This window comes from Equus przewalskii, chromosome 19 (assembly GCF_037783145.1).
Source record: "Equus przewalskii isolate Varuska chromosome 19, EquPr2, whole genome shotgun sequence".
In the NCBI taxonomy this organism is placed as follows: Eukaryota; Metazoa; Chordata; class Mammalia; order Perissodactyla; family Equidae; genus Equus; species Equus przewalskii.
In genome coordinates, this window is record NC_091849.1 from 32,254,378 (window position 1) to 32,270,321 (window position 15,944).

Below are 15,944 nucleotides of genomic sequence, written 5' to 3' on the forward strand. Positions count from 1 at the left end.
TGGGTTCCTGATTCTCTGCGGGTTCTTTCCTGCTGAGGACAATTCTCTTCCTGTCTCTGCCTAAGATTGGGGGGCTGAGCCCAGGGCTCCATTGGTTTGTGCCCAAGCCTCATGGGTGGAATGTCTGTGCCACCCCAAGGCTAGACAGGGGGCTAAGGGTCAGGGTGGGCATTTGTTGGGCCCCTTTTTGACCTTTGCAGACCAGAGCTGGGTGAGGGGCTGGACAATGAGCCTCCTCTTCCTTGAAAGAAGGAATTTTGGTGGAGACAATAGAGCCCTGTCTGCTCTGGCATGGGGGGTGGTAGCTGACTCAACTCTGCTCCCCCTAGGCCCTAACAAATGTCATCAAGAAATGGGGGCAATCTTTCCCTAGTGCCCTGGGCTGCCTGCCCTGCCCCTTTGTGACGACTTGCCCTTCTTTTTTCCCCCAGCTGATCTTGCCTCTTCTCCCATGACCTGACCCCTTTGTTCTTTGCCAGCTCCGTCTCTCTCCTTGCCCCTCAATCCTCCCCTAGTCTGTGTTGGGTTGACGTGGGAGGCGAGGGCCAGGGGGTACTGGTGGTGTTACAGAGCCAGTAACCTCTGCTGATTTGGGGGGTCCTGAAATAAGGGGCCCCCGAGGGTTGGGAAGATACTTCTGGGGGCCCTTTGCTGGGGGGGGGGGGTGAGGGTAGTGGGAGTTGGACCCACTGAGCTCACCAAGCTGGAGCCCTGGAGGTGGCTTGTGGGAGGGGGCAGGAATGGGAGGACTCTGTCTGGCCCGGCCCCTCCTCTCCCTTGCAGCCTGCCCAGCCCGCCCACCAGTCTGAGCTGCTGCTGCTGAGGCTAGTCTGCCTGAAGTCTCCGGGAGAGAGGGAAAGAGGTGGGGAGAGAATGTCAGTGGGGAAAGAGTGGGTGTCAATCAGAGCCTTGGAGGCAATGTGAGTTGGGGGGTGTTGGTTTGAGGGTGTGGGTCCGGGACGTGAGGGTAGTAGGAATGTGTTTAAGGTGTGGAGGTTCCAGGTATGTGGGTTTGTGTGCAAGGTGTGAGGGGGTGTAATGGTGACCATCTGAGGTTTTGAAGGTAGGAAGATTAAGAAGAGGGCATGTCAGAGATAAGAGGGTCATGAGGGGAGGGTTAACTGTGTGTAGAGAGGATTGGGTTTAGATAGGTTGGAGGAGAGGTGCGAGCAGTGTGTCAGAGTGTGGGCTTGTATGATGCCGCATGGACCATGATGTGCTAAAGTGTTAGTTAAATGTGTTAGTTAAATGTACATGCAGGTGTAGACAATCCTGGTGTCTAGAGCAAGTGTGTACAAATGAACATCCTGCTCTCCTTAGAGGGCACCAGCAGACTGCTCTTGGAGGGCTGGAGCTGGAGAATTTAATAGGAGAGGGGAAGGGCCTCCAATAACCTCTTCTTGCCCGCAGCTGGCAGAGTCTGGTGTCAAGGAGAATCATGGGGTCCAGGGCTGAGCTGTGCACTCTCTTAGGCGGACTTTCATTCCTCCTGCTATTGATGTCTGGCGAGGGGGCCAAGGGTGGATCCTTCAAAGAGAGGTGACAACAGAAGGGGCGGGGCCAGGGGTGAGGTCTTCAGGAAACCTGCTGGGGTGGGGCTTCACAGGTGGCAAAACAAAGTTAGAAGTTTAGAATGGGGGTGAGACTGTCACCTTGAGGGACTGGGGGGCCTCAGTGGACCCTTGAGGGAAGTGGGACTTCTGGCTCCCCAGGGCCTGGCCCACTCAGTGTCTCCCACCTTCTCCCACATGGGTGCAGTCAGGGAGTCTGCTCCAAGCAGATGCTGGTGGTCCCACTCCGTTACAATGAGTCCTACAGCCAACCGGTGTATAAGCCCTACCTGACTCTGTGCGCTGGAAGGCGTGTCTGCAGTACCTACAGGTGAGGGATGGGAGCCTGCACCCTGAGGTCTCTCAGGAGGAACCCCAATAACCCTGACCAGGACGCATATGCAAATGTCCAGAGCTGGGCGCTGTGTTCCAGGACCACTTACCATGTGGCGTGGCGGGAGGTGAGGAGAGAGGTGCAGCAGACCCACATCGTGTGCTGCCAGGGCTGGAAGAAGCGGCATCCGGGAGCGCTCACCTGTGATGAAGGTGAGGCTGGGTCTTCCCAGCCTCTCGGGAGAAGCACTGGGTGAGGCTGGGGAGCCAGGCTGTGGTCCTGTAATGAACCCCCTTCCTGCGCCCGCAGCCATCTGCGCCAAGCCCTGCCTGAACCGAGGCGTCTGCGTCCGGCCAGACCAGTGCGAGTGCGCCCCTGGCTGGGGTGGGAAGCACTGTCATGTGGGTGAGTTAGCTGGCCCTCCCCTAGCGGTGGTGCCGGGACCTCCCTACCCACCGGGGCTCCTGCCCCCGTCCCACCCCCTCAGCCCCCTCCTCTTTCCGGTAACTAGACGTGGATGAATGCAGGACTGGCATCTCCCTCTGCTCGCACCGTTGCCTCAACACAGCAGGCAGCTTCACCTGTGGCTGCCCCCATGGCTTGGTGCTGGGCCCAGATGGGCGCACCTGTGCAGAGGGGTCCCCAGAGCCCCCAACCAGTGGCAGTATCCTCAGTGTGGCTGGTGAGCAGCCGGGAGTATGGGCAGCGGGGAAGCCTTGGGCTGCAGCAGGGCCCGGGCTCTGGTTATGTTCTCCTTTGTCCCAGTTCGGGAAGTGGAACAGGATGAGCACGCCCTGAGGCAGGAGATGCAAGAGCTGCGAGGGCGCCTGGAGCAGCTGGAGCAGGTGGGTGGAGGCACCTGTGGCCAGGCCTACAGGGCAGGGTGCGCCCCATTCCCCAACACCCTGAGGCTTCTTTCTTTGTAGTGGGCTGGGCAGGTAGGGGCCTGGGTCCGAGCTGTGCTGCCCGTGCCACCGGAAGACCTGCAGCCCGAACAGGTGGCAGAGCTGTGGGGCCGGGGCGACAGGATTGAGTCTCTCAGTGACCAGGTGCTGCTGCTGGAGGAGAGGCTAGGCGCCTGTGAGTCCCCATCCCCCAATAACTGCCCCCAGCTTTTCCTGACACCTTTCTCCAATTCAGTTTTCTTTTCCTGAAACCCTTCCCCCATCACTCTCTCCTCATACCTTCCCCAGATATCCGCACTTCATCACCCTTTCTTGTACCCTGTCCCCAACCCAGTGGTTCCATTTATTCTTGGTGCCCACGGTCCACTCCAGGCCGGAGGCAGCCCCGGAGGTCCACTGCCAACGTGTCTGCCCATCTCCTTGTCATTAACCAGGCTCCTGTGAGGACAACAGCCTGGGCCCAGGCCTCAATCGGCGAAGATAAGGAACCTCTGCAGAGCCCCTGCCCCCTAATTTATACAGAAACTAGACCCACTAATCCTCTGGGATTGGCTGCTGGGGGAGCTGCAGATAAGGTTAGCTGTCACTAAGGAGCAATGAGCAATGGAAACTTCGGAGAACTGAAGAAGGGGAAGGAAGGTTGTCTTGGCCCGTGTCCCTGAGTCTTCCGGCTGGGGCAGAGCCCCTGGGCGAGAACTGCTTCTTCAACTCCTTAACAAATGCAGCCAGAGAGTGCCCAGATCTCTCTCTCAATCTTTATTCTTGGTTTCTTGCTGTTAGCCAGATAATTAATAAAAACCAACCACGCAAAACTGGCTCCCACCCTCTCCTTTTGCTCCAGCCCACCTCCCCGGTTGTGGGCACACGTCTGGGTGGGAGGCAGGGAGAGGCTAATGCCACAGGGAGGAAATGAAAACTGGCTCAGAGAGGGGCAGCCTCAAAAGAAAGAAAAATAAATTAAAAGCCCTCCCATCCCCTCCAGCCAGGGTTCAGTTCCTTTTCCCAACTCCCCAAGGAGCAGAAGTGAGTGCAGCACCTGAGGTCTGCCTCTCCCCTTGTGTCTGCTTAGAATGGTACAGCAGGGCTGCAGGGGGCTGGGTGTGGCCAGGACCACTGAAGAACTGTACCACGGGGATAGGAGAAAGCAGAAATATGGACCAAACTGGCATCCAAGAGTGTGCTCAACCCTGGGCACCTGGGCATGGGCAGGGATGAGACCTCTGAGTGAGAAGAGTCCAGCCTCCACTGACAGGAGGCTCCAGGGGAGGGAGGGTGAAGGTGCCGAGGATGAGCCTGGGAGGATTGTTCCAGGCGTCAGCTTCCAGCCGCAGCATGAGTCTTCCTCCTCACAAACGATTGAGTCCATTGAATCCATGGACTTGGGGTCGGGGGGATTGTTCCATAGAATGTAGGGTAGAGAAGGAGAGAAGACCACAGAGGAAGAGGGGACACTGGGGACAGGATGAAGTGTTCCCACCGTTGTGTAGGCTGAGCCACTGGAGATGAAGGGGAGACAACCGTTTCACAGACAAGATGGCACAGGAGGTGAAGGTCAGAGTGGAGACTGCACCGAGGCAAGAGAGTCTGTAGGGGGAACTGGGCAGGGGCAGGGAGCGGTGCTGTTTCCACATTCACTTCAGAAGTTCAGAAGTTGAAGATTCCAAAGAGGAGAACAAATGGGGAGAAGGAAAACAGGGAAGAGGGCTTGGCCCTGCTTTAGGGCCCATGGGGCTGATGGTGTGGGGAGGAACGTAGGGGTAGATGGGAGGGGAACTCAGAGCGGGGCCTCGCCCATCCCTCCAGGCTTCTTCAGATAGTCACCACCACCCCGGCCATCAGTGGAGATTTCCCGGAAAATGGTCAGCATGGAGTGCCGGACTCTGTCAGCCAGAGCTGGAACGTCATCTGGTGTCAGCCCTTCTGTGGGCACTGGGGGCAGCACCCGTACCTGACATCGCCCTGGATGGGGGTTGAGCACCATCACAACCTGTCTACCCAGCCCTCTGCCCACAGGCGGGGCCCAGTTGCTGAGCTCTCCTGCTACTCCGCTCCTTAACCTTTCAGCTCTCTTCCCCCTACCCTGGACAACTGCTCCTCGGCTTACCAGCTGCCACCTGTTCTCTGAGGCCCTCCTGCACAAAGCCTTCCCCAAGCCCCAGTCCGGACACTTCCTCAGCACCCTTCCAGCCCCCATTGTTTAGGTTTAGCATTTACTGCCAAGTGTGACTCATTATAACTTTGCACACACAGATGTTAGCTTTCCCACCAGACAGTAATGGTTCCTCCTGGAGGCACCAAGTGTTAACCACCTAGCAGAGTATGGCAGGTGCTTAATAAATACTTATTGACTTATGGGGGGGGGGTCACACTAGATGATCCTGTGGACATCTCACAGTTCTGACACTGACTGATCCTCCTGCCTTATGGCCATGTCCCTCTAGCCTCTCCCATGGCCTTTTTGGCCACTCCCAACCCTGGATCTTCTCCGAGCCCTCACCCGAAGTGAAGCGGCGCTCCTTCTTGCAGTAGAAGTCTTGATAGGAGGACATGACTATGGGGACAATGGGAACCTGGGGAAGGGGAAAAGTGGATCAGCCCACTGCTCCCTCCTGAGACCCCAAGACAAGCCTCTGCTAAGAGAGGAAAGGATGGTGGGGGGCTGGGGGCTCAGCAGCAGAAGGGGAGGTAGTAACCACCTGGGCCTGCACTGCAAGGTGGAAGGCGCCGCGTTTGAAGGGCAGCATGGAGCCATTGTGGTTTCTTGTGCCCTCGGGGAAAACCCAGACCCGGACCTGGGGAAGAAAGAGGGTCAAGGAAGACACACACATATGGAGTGGTCAGAAAAGGGTGTGGTGCTATAATGGGACCTCTGAGGCCCATTGGCCCTGCATATCAGTTTATTTACAACTGTTCGACTCTAAAACCCCCCATCCCCATTTCCCCAAGGTGACTCACGTCCTGGGTAAGCAGTGTCTGGGCAACCTCAGACATGACACTGATGGCATCCCCAGTGCGCTTCCGGTCGATGAAGATGACTCCTGCCAGCCAGCAGGCCAGCCCAGCAGAGCCAGCCCACAGTAGCTCACGCTTGGCAATGGGCACGCAGCGGCCCGGCAGAACCTCCATCATCCCTTGGGCAGAGGTGGGGGTAGGGTGAGGATCAGGGTGAAGGCAGAGTGTCACAGGAGGCAGCCCACTTTGCCCAGGTCATCACTCACACCACTAGGGACTAGAGATAAAGGAGGAGGGAAACCTGGGGAGGGGGCAGGGAAGCCCCGAGTGGAGGAAAGGGTGCCTAAAGGTATATAACCCTGCTTAGGAGGGCAGCTGTGCCCCAGGGAAAAAAGGCCTGGAAAGGGAGCAAAGGGGCAATATCCCAGATGAGGGGGAGTTAAAGATCTCTAGGGGAGGAGATTCTGGGGAAGGTTTCAGGAGGAAGGGCATGGCAGGGGGAGGTGTGCCCTATGGAGGGGTCTCACCAAGCAGGTCGAGGGAGCTCTGGTGGTTGGAGACAACGACGTAGGGTTGTGAGGGAGGGAAGTGGTGAGCCCCTCGCACCTCCACTCGGATCCCGTACAGGTATTTGATGTGGAGCAGCATCAGACGCAAGATCCTGTGGGGTCATGGCAAGGGGTTCTGGCAAGATCCCCTGACGTCCACCTGTATGCTTCAGCTCCCCCTACCCTACTGTCCTTCTGGAGATCCTTGCGGTCCTCTCCCCTTCCTTGACCCTGGGCTTTCTCAATCTCTCCTACACACTCCATGCCCTCCCCATTTACTGCTAACTTCTGACCCTTAGGTTCCCTCATCACCCAGCAACCCTTGCCCCTCACTTCATGTTCTCGACGTTGCGTCCTCGCACGGCACACACAGGGATGGCGAGCACAGCCAGAAAGAGGATCCAGCCATTGTAGAAGGCCATCTTGAAGAAGTACTTGGCACTGGGGCTGCAGAACCACAGGGTAGGCAGCAGGAAGAGCAGCAGCAGGAAGAGCAGCAGCAGTACCGTCCACGCCCCTGGCCACAGCTCCATTCTGGCCACCTGCAAGGGACCGGGCAAGGGAGAGTGGGCCTGGTTCCTGGAAGGAAGCAGGGCAGGCAAGGTGTAGAAGGCAGAATTTGGGGGCCTATGAGGACAAGATCCAGAGACACAGGATGGGGTCAGTGCTCCCATTGAAACCTGCCCAGGAAGGCTCTCTAGGAAGGGAGTGGTGGGGATGGGAGCTTAGGATTGCTCTTTCACCCTTTTCCAGATATATTCAGACAGACAAGAGACACAAGACATGGACATCCAGGATCCACGACTAGAATATACAACTATGTACTGGGGGGATTTGGGGAGAAAAAAGCAGAAAAAAAAAAAGACATGGACATCCACAACTCACAGATACATGATAATAAAAAGACAATATAATGATAGCTAACACTTGTAGCTGGTAAGGGTCTTATGATGGTCTATACCTGTGCTATCTACTATGGTAGCCACCAGCCACATTTGGCTACTAAACACTTGAAATGTGGCCTAGTCCGAACAGAGAGGTGTTGGAAGTGTAAAATACACATCAGACTTCAAAGACTTTGAATGAAAAACAGAATGTAAAATATCCCTTTACTAATATTTTATATTGATTACATTTTGAAATCATAAATTGGAGATACTGGGTTCAATAGAATATATTATTAAAATTAATTTCACCCAGTAACTTTTATTCTTTTTTGATGTAGCTACCAGAAAATTAAAAATGACATATGTGGCTCACATTATAATTCTGTTGGACAGGCCTGGTCTATATACTATGTTAAACACTTAAATATGATCCATACAACTTACATTTTATAGGAAATAGGCCCAGAGCAGTTAAATAACTTATCTGAGCTCCTAATAGGCAGTTCCTAGCTTAACCCCGGCAGCTTGTGCTCCTAACCACCTGGTCACACTGTCGCTTGTATTTATATATGTATGAGTACACACAGCAGACACAGTGACAGTGACAAAACACCCACAGACATTCTCAAGGGCTCACTGGCAAGAATAAAGGCTTTGTCACCAAGGCAAACACAGACATACACAGTCATACAAAGACTGACCTATTCACACACACACACAAATCTACAATCATATCCAGTGACAGATAAAGGAAGATACACGCATACCCAGAAAAACCCCTCTACCCAGGCAGCCACCCCTGTTCCCAGATAAACCCATGCACATACCAGGAGTAGCTACAGCTACCAATCCTGCCTCCACAGGCAGGCAAAAAAATCCTACAGCTCCCTTCTCTCCCTTCCAACAACACCGGAAGCAATTTGGTCAGGCAGATACTGTGTGTGAGGCCTCAACAAGTGAAAAAATGAGGGCAGAGAGTAAAAGGGACATAACACCACCTGCCCTGGGAGAGCAACGAGCTCAGGAGGAAGAGGTGCAGTCATGCAGGAACCAGCCTTCTCGGCTCTTCCTCCTTCCTCCACTCTGCCCCACTGCTGGGGGCAGGCTCCCAATCACAAAAGGGGTGTTCTGGCAAATACCTGTCAATCTCAGCAAGGCCACAGGTACTCCCTTCCAATGACAGGAAGGTCTGTGCTCAAAGGTAAGCTCACTGCCAAGGGTGAAGGTAACAGGCAACCGAGGAAACAGGAGCCCCTGCCAGCTCTGAAGCAGTCAGCTTTCTGGGCTGCTCCATCCCACTGCCCTGGCAAGTTCACAACAGCGCCTATCTCTTCCCCTCCAACCCCTCTTCCACACAGCAACCATAGAGATTTTTCTGTAACACAAATCTGAGCATTTCCTTGTCTTGCCTAAAGGCCCTTCTTGATAAGTTGACTTCTGCTTACGCCTTTGGCCGCATCCCCACAAAAGCTTTTTTTGCTTCGGTTCCTTAGACACCCTGTGATCTGTCATGCTTCTGTGCCGTGACGTGCTGTTCCCTTTGGCTGGAACGCTCTTCCGCCTCTTCTTCTCTTGCTTCACACAGCTCAGTGTCACTTTTTGGAAGTCTTCCTGAATTCCCTGGAGCCTGAGTTTTCTTTACAATTTTATCTTGACTACAAGTTCTCAAAGTGTAGAAATGAGAATTCTTGGACCTCATCCAGATCTCCTGAATCAGGAATTCACTAATCTGTAGTTTAACAAGCCCTCCAGGTGAGTCTGATGTGCACATGAGTTTGTAAACCACTGATCTTGACACCATATTGTGTGTACCTGCTCTCTGACATTTTTGTTTCCCTTCCTAGTCTGTAAGCACCTTGAGGACAGGGACTCTATCTTATCCCCAATGCCCAGGAAAGGAGGAGGCAGAGAAAGCGCTCAACAAACATTTGCTGGACAGATTATAAGGCTGGATACATATCCACACTGCCATAATTAATGACATATATCTGATCACGAATCAGATAGCCACCCTCTTGAGGACTATTAACTACTATTAACTATGAAAAGAAAAGGCACCAGGAAAGCAATGAACACACCAAGCCTAATAGTAACTTACTCTGAATATACACATAGAATACACGGCCACGGTGAAGGCAGTGACAACAATCAAGAAAGGACCTACCATCTCCCCAACAAGAGAAACATACAGAATGGGGATCAACATGCCACAGGGGAAAGATGCTACTGTCATCAAATACATGCCAACAGTGCAGGGTCAGGGACAGATAATGTGCATGGCAGGACTGCCCTGTGGCATGCATTGAGCTCCATGGACACAGACACCGGAGAGATAATGTGCATGAAGAGACACAGGCCAGAGAGATCAGCAAAGTAAGGCATATGGGATGGTTCTTTGGGGACTCAGAGGCCCAGTTACTTTCTTTACTGCATGCTGTAAAGTGACCCTCTCCAGAGCAGAAATGTCCAAGGATTTATAAACACAATGGAGTGCCAAATCGGTTAATGAGCACAGGGCTCACAAAATATACTGCCAACAAAATTAGGACATATGTATTATCTGTAATGAGAAGCACACATGCTATGGTTGTGTCACATCAGTGCATCATGCAAAGTCACAGGCTTATTTGTGGTGTGAACCGTGACTGTGAAACACATACAGCAAAGAGGCCAATCCCATCACAACATGAGTGTGTGCTAGTCCGTGAAGTCACAGGATCCCACCCATGAAGAGTACTGTATACAGCAGGACCATGGACATAACACGTGAGCCGAAACAAGATAAGGTAGTCTTTACACACTAAAGTAAACATGCATAAACATAAAACGTGCAAGAAACATGAAACCACATAATAGATGCAATATATGAAAACTCACACACTTGAACATGTCAAGACTGGACACGAGACATAAACATAACATGAGAATGAGCAATTCTGATGGAAAATAACATGATTTCTCCACAGCTCATGGATAGCAGAGGGATAACCTAGCCACACACAAGCCATTAAACATGTCAAAGGCACACCGACTCAGTGCAGAAAACATGGCCCCCACAAGGTATCTGTGTGTTAGTAAGGGTCTAGCACAGTGTGGAAGGCCACTGAGAAATAAGAGGTCCTGTGGCTAGCTGGAAATAGAGGTGTCTCAAGGCATTCCTAGGAAGCAAATTCTGTTGGGGAAAGGAGGGCAATAAACCGCCTTCTCCCCACCACAACCCCCCAAGAGTCAGTGGGGCCAAAGGACAAGAAAGGAATTGAGGAAGGTGTGGAGAATTCCCTCTCCAGGATTCTCTGTCCACACCCCCATCCCAAATTCAGAGTCTCCATCACTCCTCCCTCTTGTGTTTCTTCCATCCTTCCTCCCTCTCAGGCCCCCTTCTCCTTTCCCCAGCAACCCTCTCCCCAGTCAGCCTCATCCTTTTCCTAGCAACATCCTCTCCCCAGTCCGCCCTCCCAGACCCAATCTCTCCCCCATCCCCACCTCCACGTCCCTTTCAGCACCCTCCGCCCTCCTCCTCCCATCCCTTTCCCGCCCCCACCTCAGTGGGGTGGGGAGCCTGGGGGGCTGGCCCCCTCCCCAGCCAGGCTGCGGCAGCGGTGTTGGCGGGTGGCTGTGTCTCTGCCTCGGTCGGGGTGTCGGTGCCAAGGGGGCGACAGGATTTGGGGGTGTCCTAGCCCCGGCCGATGGAGGGGAGGTGAGAGTGGGAGGCTGGGCCCATAGCGGTAGGAACGGTGGGGGTTTGTCCCCCTAGCTCCCTCCCTCCCTCCCTCCCTTCCTGCTGTCTCTCTGAGGGCTGGGTCTGCTGCTGCCGCTATCCCCCCACCCCTCCCCACGCCTGCAGGTTTCCGGGGCTGGCCAGGAAGTAGGGGGCGGTGATAGGCGGCTTATTCTGCCAATCGCCTCCCAGGGTCCCAGGCATCTTCTCACTTCTATCAGTCTCCTTTCGCTAGCTCCGCCCCACGAGAGCTCAGCTGGACTCAGCCTCTGTCTCTGGCCCTTTCTGGCTTCAGCTGCATGTTTTTTTCTCCAACTCCCTTTGGCCACACATGGCTTGAGTGTCCCTTGGTGCTTTATTCCTTCCTCGGCCCATTCCTTCTCCTCTTTCTCCATCAGCTCTCCTCTTGCTGCCACTTTTACTTGGTTTCTTCTGTTAACTCCCCTATCTGCTGCTTCCCTCCAACTCTTCTCCCAGACCCCCTTTCCTGTCCCCCGTTCATTTCCAAATATTTATCAAGCACCCACTATATGCCAAACACTGAGTTCTTCACCTCTCATCTTTTTCTCTCCAGGACCCCATCTTGCCCACCTTACCCTCCAGCCCTCTTGTCTGGTCTCTTTGCCCTTTGCCCCCGCCACTAGCTCCCAGCAGTCCAGGTCTCCCCTCCCCCTCTCTGATCTTTAAAGGGAAGGTTTACTCTCAGGCCCTCTCCCTGCCCCTGTCCTTCCATGCTTTTTGACCTAAGTACTTTTTCCTTCCTAGTTCCTTCCTATCAGTCTCCTTAGTCACCCAAGCTGAGACAACCCCTCTCCCCGACATAGAATTTGGTTGCATCTTTTCTTCCAATATAAATTGGGTATTAGCGTTGCTTCCTTGGAAAAAAAAGTGAGGAAGAATGCTCATCCCCCATGAGCATGCCTCCTTATTTTGTAGCCATGTATTAGCTCCCTTTCCAGCCCGTTCCCCTCTTCCCCATACTCGCATTATCGTTTTACCAGGACCATTCACCTCTCCCTCTCAGTGACTTTTTTCCTAAAACTCCTCAGGTCTCCTGAACCCTCACCTCCCCAGCCCTCCTATAGGCAACTCTCAACTTCTCATCTCGCCTCACTTGAGTCTGGTGGGGCCTTTTATCAGGGTGTTGCTGACCAGCCCTCAGTCTGTGGCTGCGCCCCGCCCCCGGGCACACCTTTGCTCTGCGAGTTTACGGGCCCTGAGGGAGAGAATGTAAAGAACACTGGGAGTGGGAGGACTGTTACCTAGTTCTGCTCCTTGGGCCACAGTGAAGGTCACTGACTGCAGAAAAGGCCCAGACTCGTACGAAAGGCTCAAGCTCTGAAGCAGCTTGCTCAAGTCCCAGGGGTCCAGCCCAGGAGGAAGACCCCAGTTCTGCTGGGCACAAGAAAGGGGCGGGTCTAACCCCATTCCGCTTGCGGGTCGCCTAGAAAGGGGCGGGCCTTGCCCTTTCTGCACCCACTCACAAAGGGGTGGTGCTAGACCTTTTCAGCTCTTAAGGTTTAAAACGGAGTCGAGGCCAACTCTGTTCTGTGTCACATTAAAAAGGGGGTGGGCCTTCCGTTCAGTTGTGCTCTGTAAATCACCTAAAGAGGGGAGGGCTGAGTCGTCCAGCCGAGGGAGAGAGGTTAACACCAGCGCCGCAGATCGATGCTCGCACCATTCAAACGTCGGGCTAATCCCAGTTCTGCTCCTTTTTTCACTGAGAGGGAAGGGCGGACCCAAATTCTGCTCTCTACGTCTCGAAAGAAGGCAGGAGCCATTTTGAACCCTGCGACCCTAGTATTTGCCCACTTTTCCCAGCTCTCCTCCGTCTTTCCCGATCCTGGCCAATGAGGGGCGAAAGAAATGGCCCAATCAGCCGAGAGAGACCACAGCCGGAAGACCCGGATGAGGCCGAACCGAGGCCTTTGAACCCCAAACCCCGCCAATTGTAAAGCAGTCACGAGGGCGACAAGATAAAGGTGAAGGGGTAGGACCAGAGAAGGTTCAACCCTTCTAGGATTGGCCCACCCCTTCCCGCCGCCCGCTGCGCACGCGCATTTCACCCAACCACCATTTTCAGTCGAGTTCTAGCCAATCAATTGCTTTGAAGCCGTACGCTCCAAAGTCCAATAGGAATCTGGACATTCTTTGAAAGAGGAAGTGAAAGAAAGAAAGGGGCTTATAGAGGCCGAGGTTATGTAGTCCCGAACCAATTGCTTCTGGCCTTTGGTTATGACTGGCAGCTATTCAGACGAATAAAGCCGTTCCTGGTCGGGCGACAGGACGTATGGAGTTGTTACCAATCTCTTGGCATTACATCCTGGCTGCAGCTGAATCAGCCAATAGTCGTTGTGCAAGGGCAGGACCGCGCGAACTTCTTCCCGCCCCTATCCTTTGGACCAATCCTTTCTTTTGAACCCTGTGTAACTGGCAGCACTCAGGCCAATCGTGACTTAAAATCCTTGAAGTCTGCCCAACGAGCGTGGGCAGGAGGCGGCTTCTCGCTTGTCGGGGCGTGTGTATGTGTGTTTTGGGGGATTAAGGGGTACGCGGGGGCGAAACAGAACCGGCCATGGCAGCAGCGGAGGAGGAGGACGGGGTACCTGAAGGGCCAAACCGCGAGCGGGGCGGGGCGGGCGCGACCTTCGAATGTAATATATGTCTGGAGACTGCTCGGGAAGCTGTGGTCAGTGTGTGTGGCCACCTGTACTGGTGAGAATCGGGGAGGGGGGCCAAAAGGATTGGGGCTCACCTCCGTACTCGGGAGGCTGGGGACGGGGGGCACACCATACAATCATACACATAATCGGAGGCCAGATCCCTATAGGTGAGGCTCGAGGAGGGGACATAAGTCTTTTCAGTTGGGCAGAAGGGTCACGTCTGTAAAGACGAGACCTGTGGAAAGGCGAGTCTTAGGAGCTGGAGCGTATGGTGTGTTAAGACGAAGTGGGCCGGGAGTGGGTGGGCACTTCACATCTGTACAGGTAAGACCCGAGTCACCTTACCCTAGGGAAGCGAGAGGTCTTAGCTGTACAAGTGGAAACGGATTAGACTCAAAGGATAGGGGAGGCATGCACTGAGTGCTGACTGGGGGAGACCTAGGGAACGTGGGCTCACGTTCAGGTGAGAGATGGGAGGAGATATGGCAAACCTGAGGACAAGGGCCTTGATGGGTTAAACGGCTGTGCAAAGAAGGACTTTATTGGGCATGGAAGAGAGGAAAAGGAGTAGTCGGGGAAGGTGCTGGTAGAGGGATTTTGGTTTGAGACTGATGGGGGCAAGGATGGGACTGGGGGTGAAAGAGGAGATCTGAAAAGGGGTGGTTGAAGAGACCTGGAAATTAAAAGGCAGAGAAGGGAGGGCATGAGGATTTGTGAATGTGTGTGTTGGAGGAGAGGCGAGAGGAGAGAGTTGAGTGTTTTGAGGATGGATGTAGCTTTAGGTGTTGAAGATCAGAGAAGCAGGAAGGTCAAGTTGGCTGGCATGGTAGAGGTTGTGGAAAATAGGAAAAGAAACAGCAGGTAATACCTGGGAAGGGGGACGAAATGGGCCTCTGTAACGTCTGGTCTGTGTCTGTCTTTTCTGTAGCTAGTTTGACCTTTTTTTTTTTTCTTCCCCCATCCAGTTGGCCCTGTCTTCATCAGGTGCGTACTCAGAGGAGATGAAGAGGGAAATGGGGAGGTCTGAGGAGCTGGAAGACCCTCCTGTGTACTGGAAACCACTTCATTTTTTCCCCCCAGTGGCTGGAGACACGGCCAGAGCGGCAGGAGTGCCCGGTGTGTAAAGCTGGGATCAGCAGGGAAAAGGTTGTCCCCCTTTATGGGCGAGGGAGCCAGAAGCCCCAGGATCCCAGGTGAGAGAGAGGAGGGAGATGGTGCTGAGGGAAGGTGGAAGGCTTCTGCACTGGGAGAGGGATGTGGAAGAGGAGAAAACATTTCCTGTTGACACTCCCTCTCTTCCTCAGATTGAAAACTCCACCTCGCCCCCAGGGCCAGCGACCGGCTCCAGAGAGCAGAGGGGTGAGTCTTGTCTGATTGTGTTCCTTCCTTGCCAAAGACTTGCCCAATTCCCCTCTGACTTTCTCCACCTCCCTAGGGATTCCAGCCATTTGGTGATACTGGGGGCTTTCACTTCTCATTTGGTGTTGGTGCTTTTCCCTTCGGCTTTTTCACCACCGTCTTCAATACCCACGAGCCATTCCGCCGGGGTACAGGTAAGAGCCTTCCCTCAGCCTCTACCAGGGAGCCCTCTGGATCCCCTCAAGCCCCCTCCCGGCCTAGGAGTGGATGCTTCTGCAGCTTTCCTCTCTCCCACAGGTGTGGATCTGGGACAGGGTCACCCGGCTTCCAGCTGGCAGGACTCCCTCTTCCTGTTTCTCGCCATCTTCTTCTTTTTCTGGCTGCTCAGTATTTGAGCTGTGTCTCCTTCCTGCCCACCTCCAGCCAGAGGAGAATCAGTATTGGGGGTCCCTGCTGACCCTTCCTTATTCCTGGACCCTCCCCCCAAGCCCCTCCATTTCTATTGGCTAAGGCCCACCCCAGCCACTCTCTAGGAGGGTGTGAGGAGGAGGAATGACATCTGTGCATAGGATGGGAGAACCTGCTCTGAACTGCTCACCCAGTAGCATCATAACTCCCAACTCTGGGAGAGGAGGACACACTGAAGAGAACGTTTGCTTCTCCTCTCACCTGATCTTTTGCTTTCCCCTAGATTTCTTGATTTGATGTTGAAAGGTGGGCAAGGCTCCCTCTGACTCTTCCCCTCTTTCCCTTTGTTGATTTAATTTAATTTTCCTCTCCCCAGTGTCTAATATGGGTTCTAACTCGAAGTGCTTCCTTTCCCTCACTACCTCCTTTATTACAAATTCAATAAACAAAGTGAGATATATTGATGGGAACTCTGCCCACCTTTGTCCTTCCCTGCTTCCTCCCAGGAAAGGAGCATCTTCTCCTCAACTTGAGTAGATGTTTGGTGTGGTGTGGGCAAGGGTAAGGGTGAGCCCCTTTCCTTGAAGGCTCTCAAGGGTGCAGGGGGTCAGGGCATCACA

General features: G+C 53.8%; 3 protein-coding genes across 12 annotated transcripts; 2 read left to right on the plus strand and 1 right to left on the minus strand.

Moving 5' to 3' along the window:
- Window positions 1-2: 2 nt before the first annotated feature.
- Window positions 3-3,601, plus strand: EGFL8 (EGF like domain multiple 8). Of its 5 annotated transcripts, none has more exons than XM_070585806.1 (9): window positions 3-862; window positions 1,411-1,539; window positions 1,759-1,881; window positions 1,984-2,096; window positions 2,194-2,289; window positions 2,396-2,566; window positions 2,650-2,729; window positions 2,811-2,964; window positions 3,224-3,601. In XM_070585806.1, exons 2-9 carry the CDS (start codon window positions 1,439-1,441, stop codon window positions 3,271-3,273), a joined length of 888 nt encoding a protein of 295 aa, XP_070441907.1. In that variant the 5' UTR covers window positions 3-862; window positions 1,411-1,438; the 3' UTR covers window positions 3,274-3,601. The 5 variants fall into 5 exon arrangements, with proteins under 5 accessions (XP_070441907.1, XP_070441908.1, XP_070441910.1 ...); XM_070585809.1 differs by having other exon boundaries at window positions 695-920; XM_070585807.1 differs by lacking the exon at window positions 2,811-2,964.
- On the minus strand, window positions 3,531-12,994 carry AGPAT1 (1-acylglycerol-3-phosphate O-acyltransferase 1). 5 transcript variants are annotated; one of them, XM_008543122.2, is made up of 8 exons: window positions 12,499-12,929; window positions 12,157-12,286; window positions 6,623-6,831; window positions 6,269-6,402; window positions 5,745-5,920; window positions 5,486-5,581; window positions 5,287-5,359; window positions 3,531-4,748 (listed from the first exon to the last, which is right to left on the minus strand). In XM_008543122.2, the coding sequence occupies exons 3-8, from the start codon at window positions 6,820-6,822 to the stop codon at window positions 4,564-4,566; spliced, it is 864 nt and encodes a 287-aa protein (XP_008541344.2). In that variant the 5' UTR covers window positions 6,823-6,831; window positions 12,157-12,286; window positions 12,499-12,929; the 3' UTR covers window positions 3,531-4,563. The 5 variants fall into 5 exon arrangements, with proteins under 5 accessions (XP_008541344.2, XP_070441914.1, XP_008541341.2 ...); XM_070585813.1 differs by lacking the exon at window positions 12,157-12,286 and having other exon boundaries at window positions 12,499-12,994; XM_008543119.2 differs by lacking the exons at window positions 12,157-12,286; window positions 12,499-12,929 and adding an exon at window positions 10,718-11,049.
- RNF5 (ring finger protein 5) lies at window positions 12,971-15,794 on the plus strand. 2 transcript variants are annotated; one of them, XM_008543118.2, is made up of 6 exons: window positions 12,971-13,609; window positions 14,523-14,541; window positions 14,638-14,750; window positions 14,862-14,916; window positions 14,993-15,110; window positions 15,214-15,794. In XM_008543118.2, the coding sequence occupies exons 1-6, from the start codon at window positions 13,470-13,472 to the stop codon at window positions 15,309-15,311; spliced, it is 543 nt and encodes a 180-aa protein (XP_008541340.1). In that variant the 5' UTR covers window positions 12,971-13,469; the 3' UTR covers window positions 15,312-15,794. The 2 variants fall into 2 exon arrangements, with proteins under 2 accessions (XP_008541340.1, XP_070441916.1); XM_070585815.1 differs by having other exon boundaries at window positions 13,041-14,418.
- The last annotated feature ends 150 nt before the right edge of the window (window positions 15,795-15,944 follow it).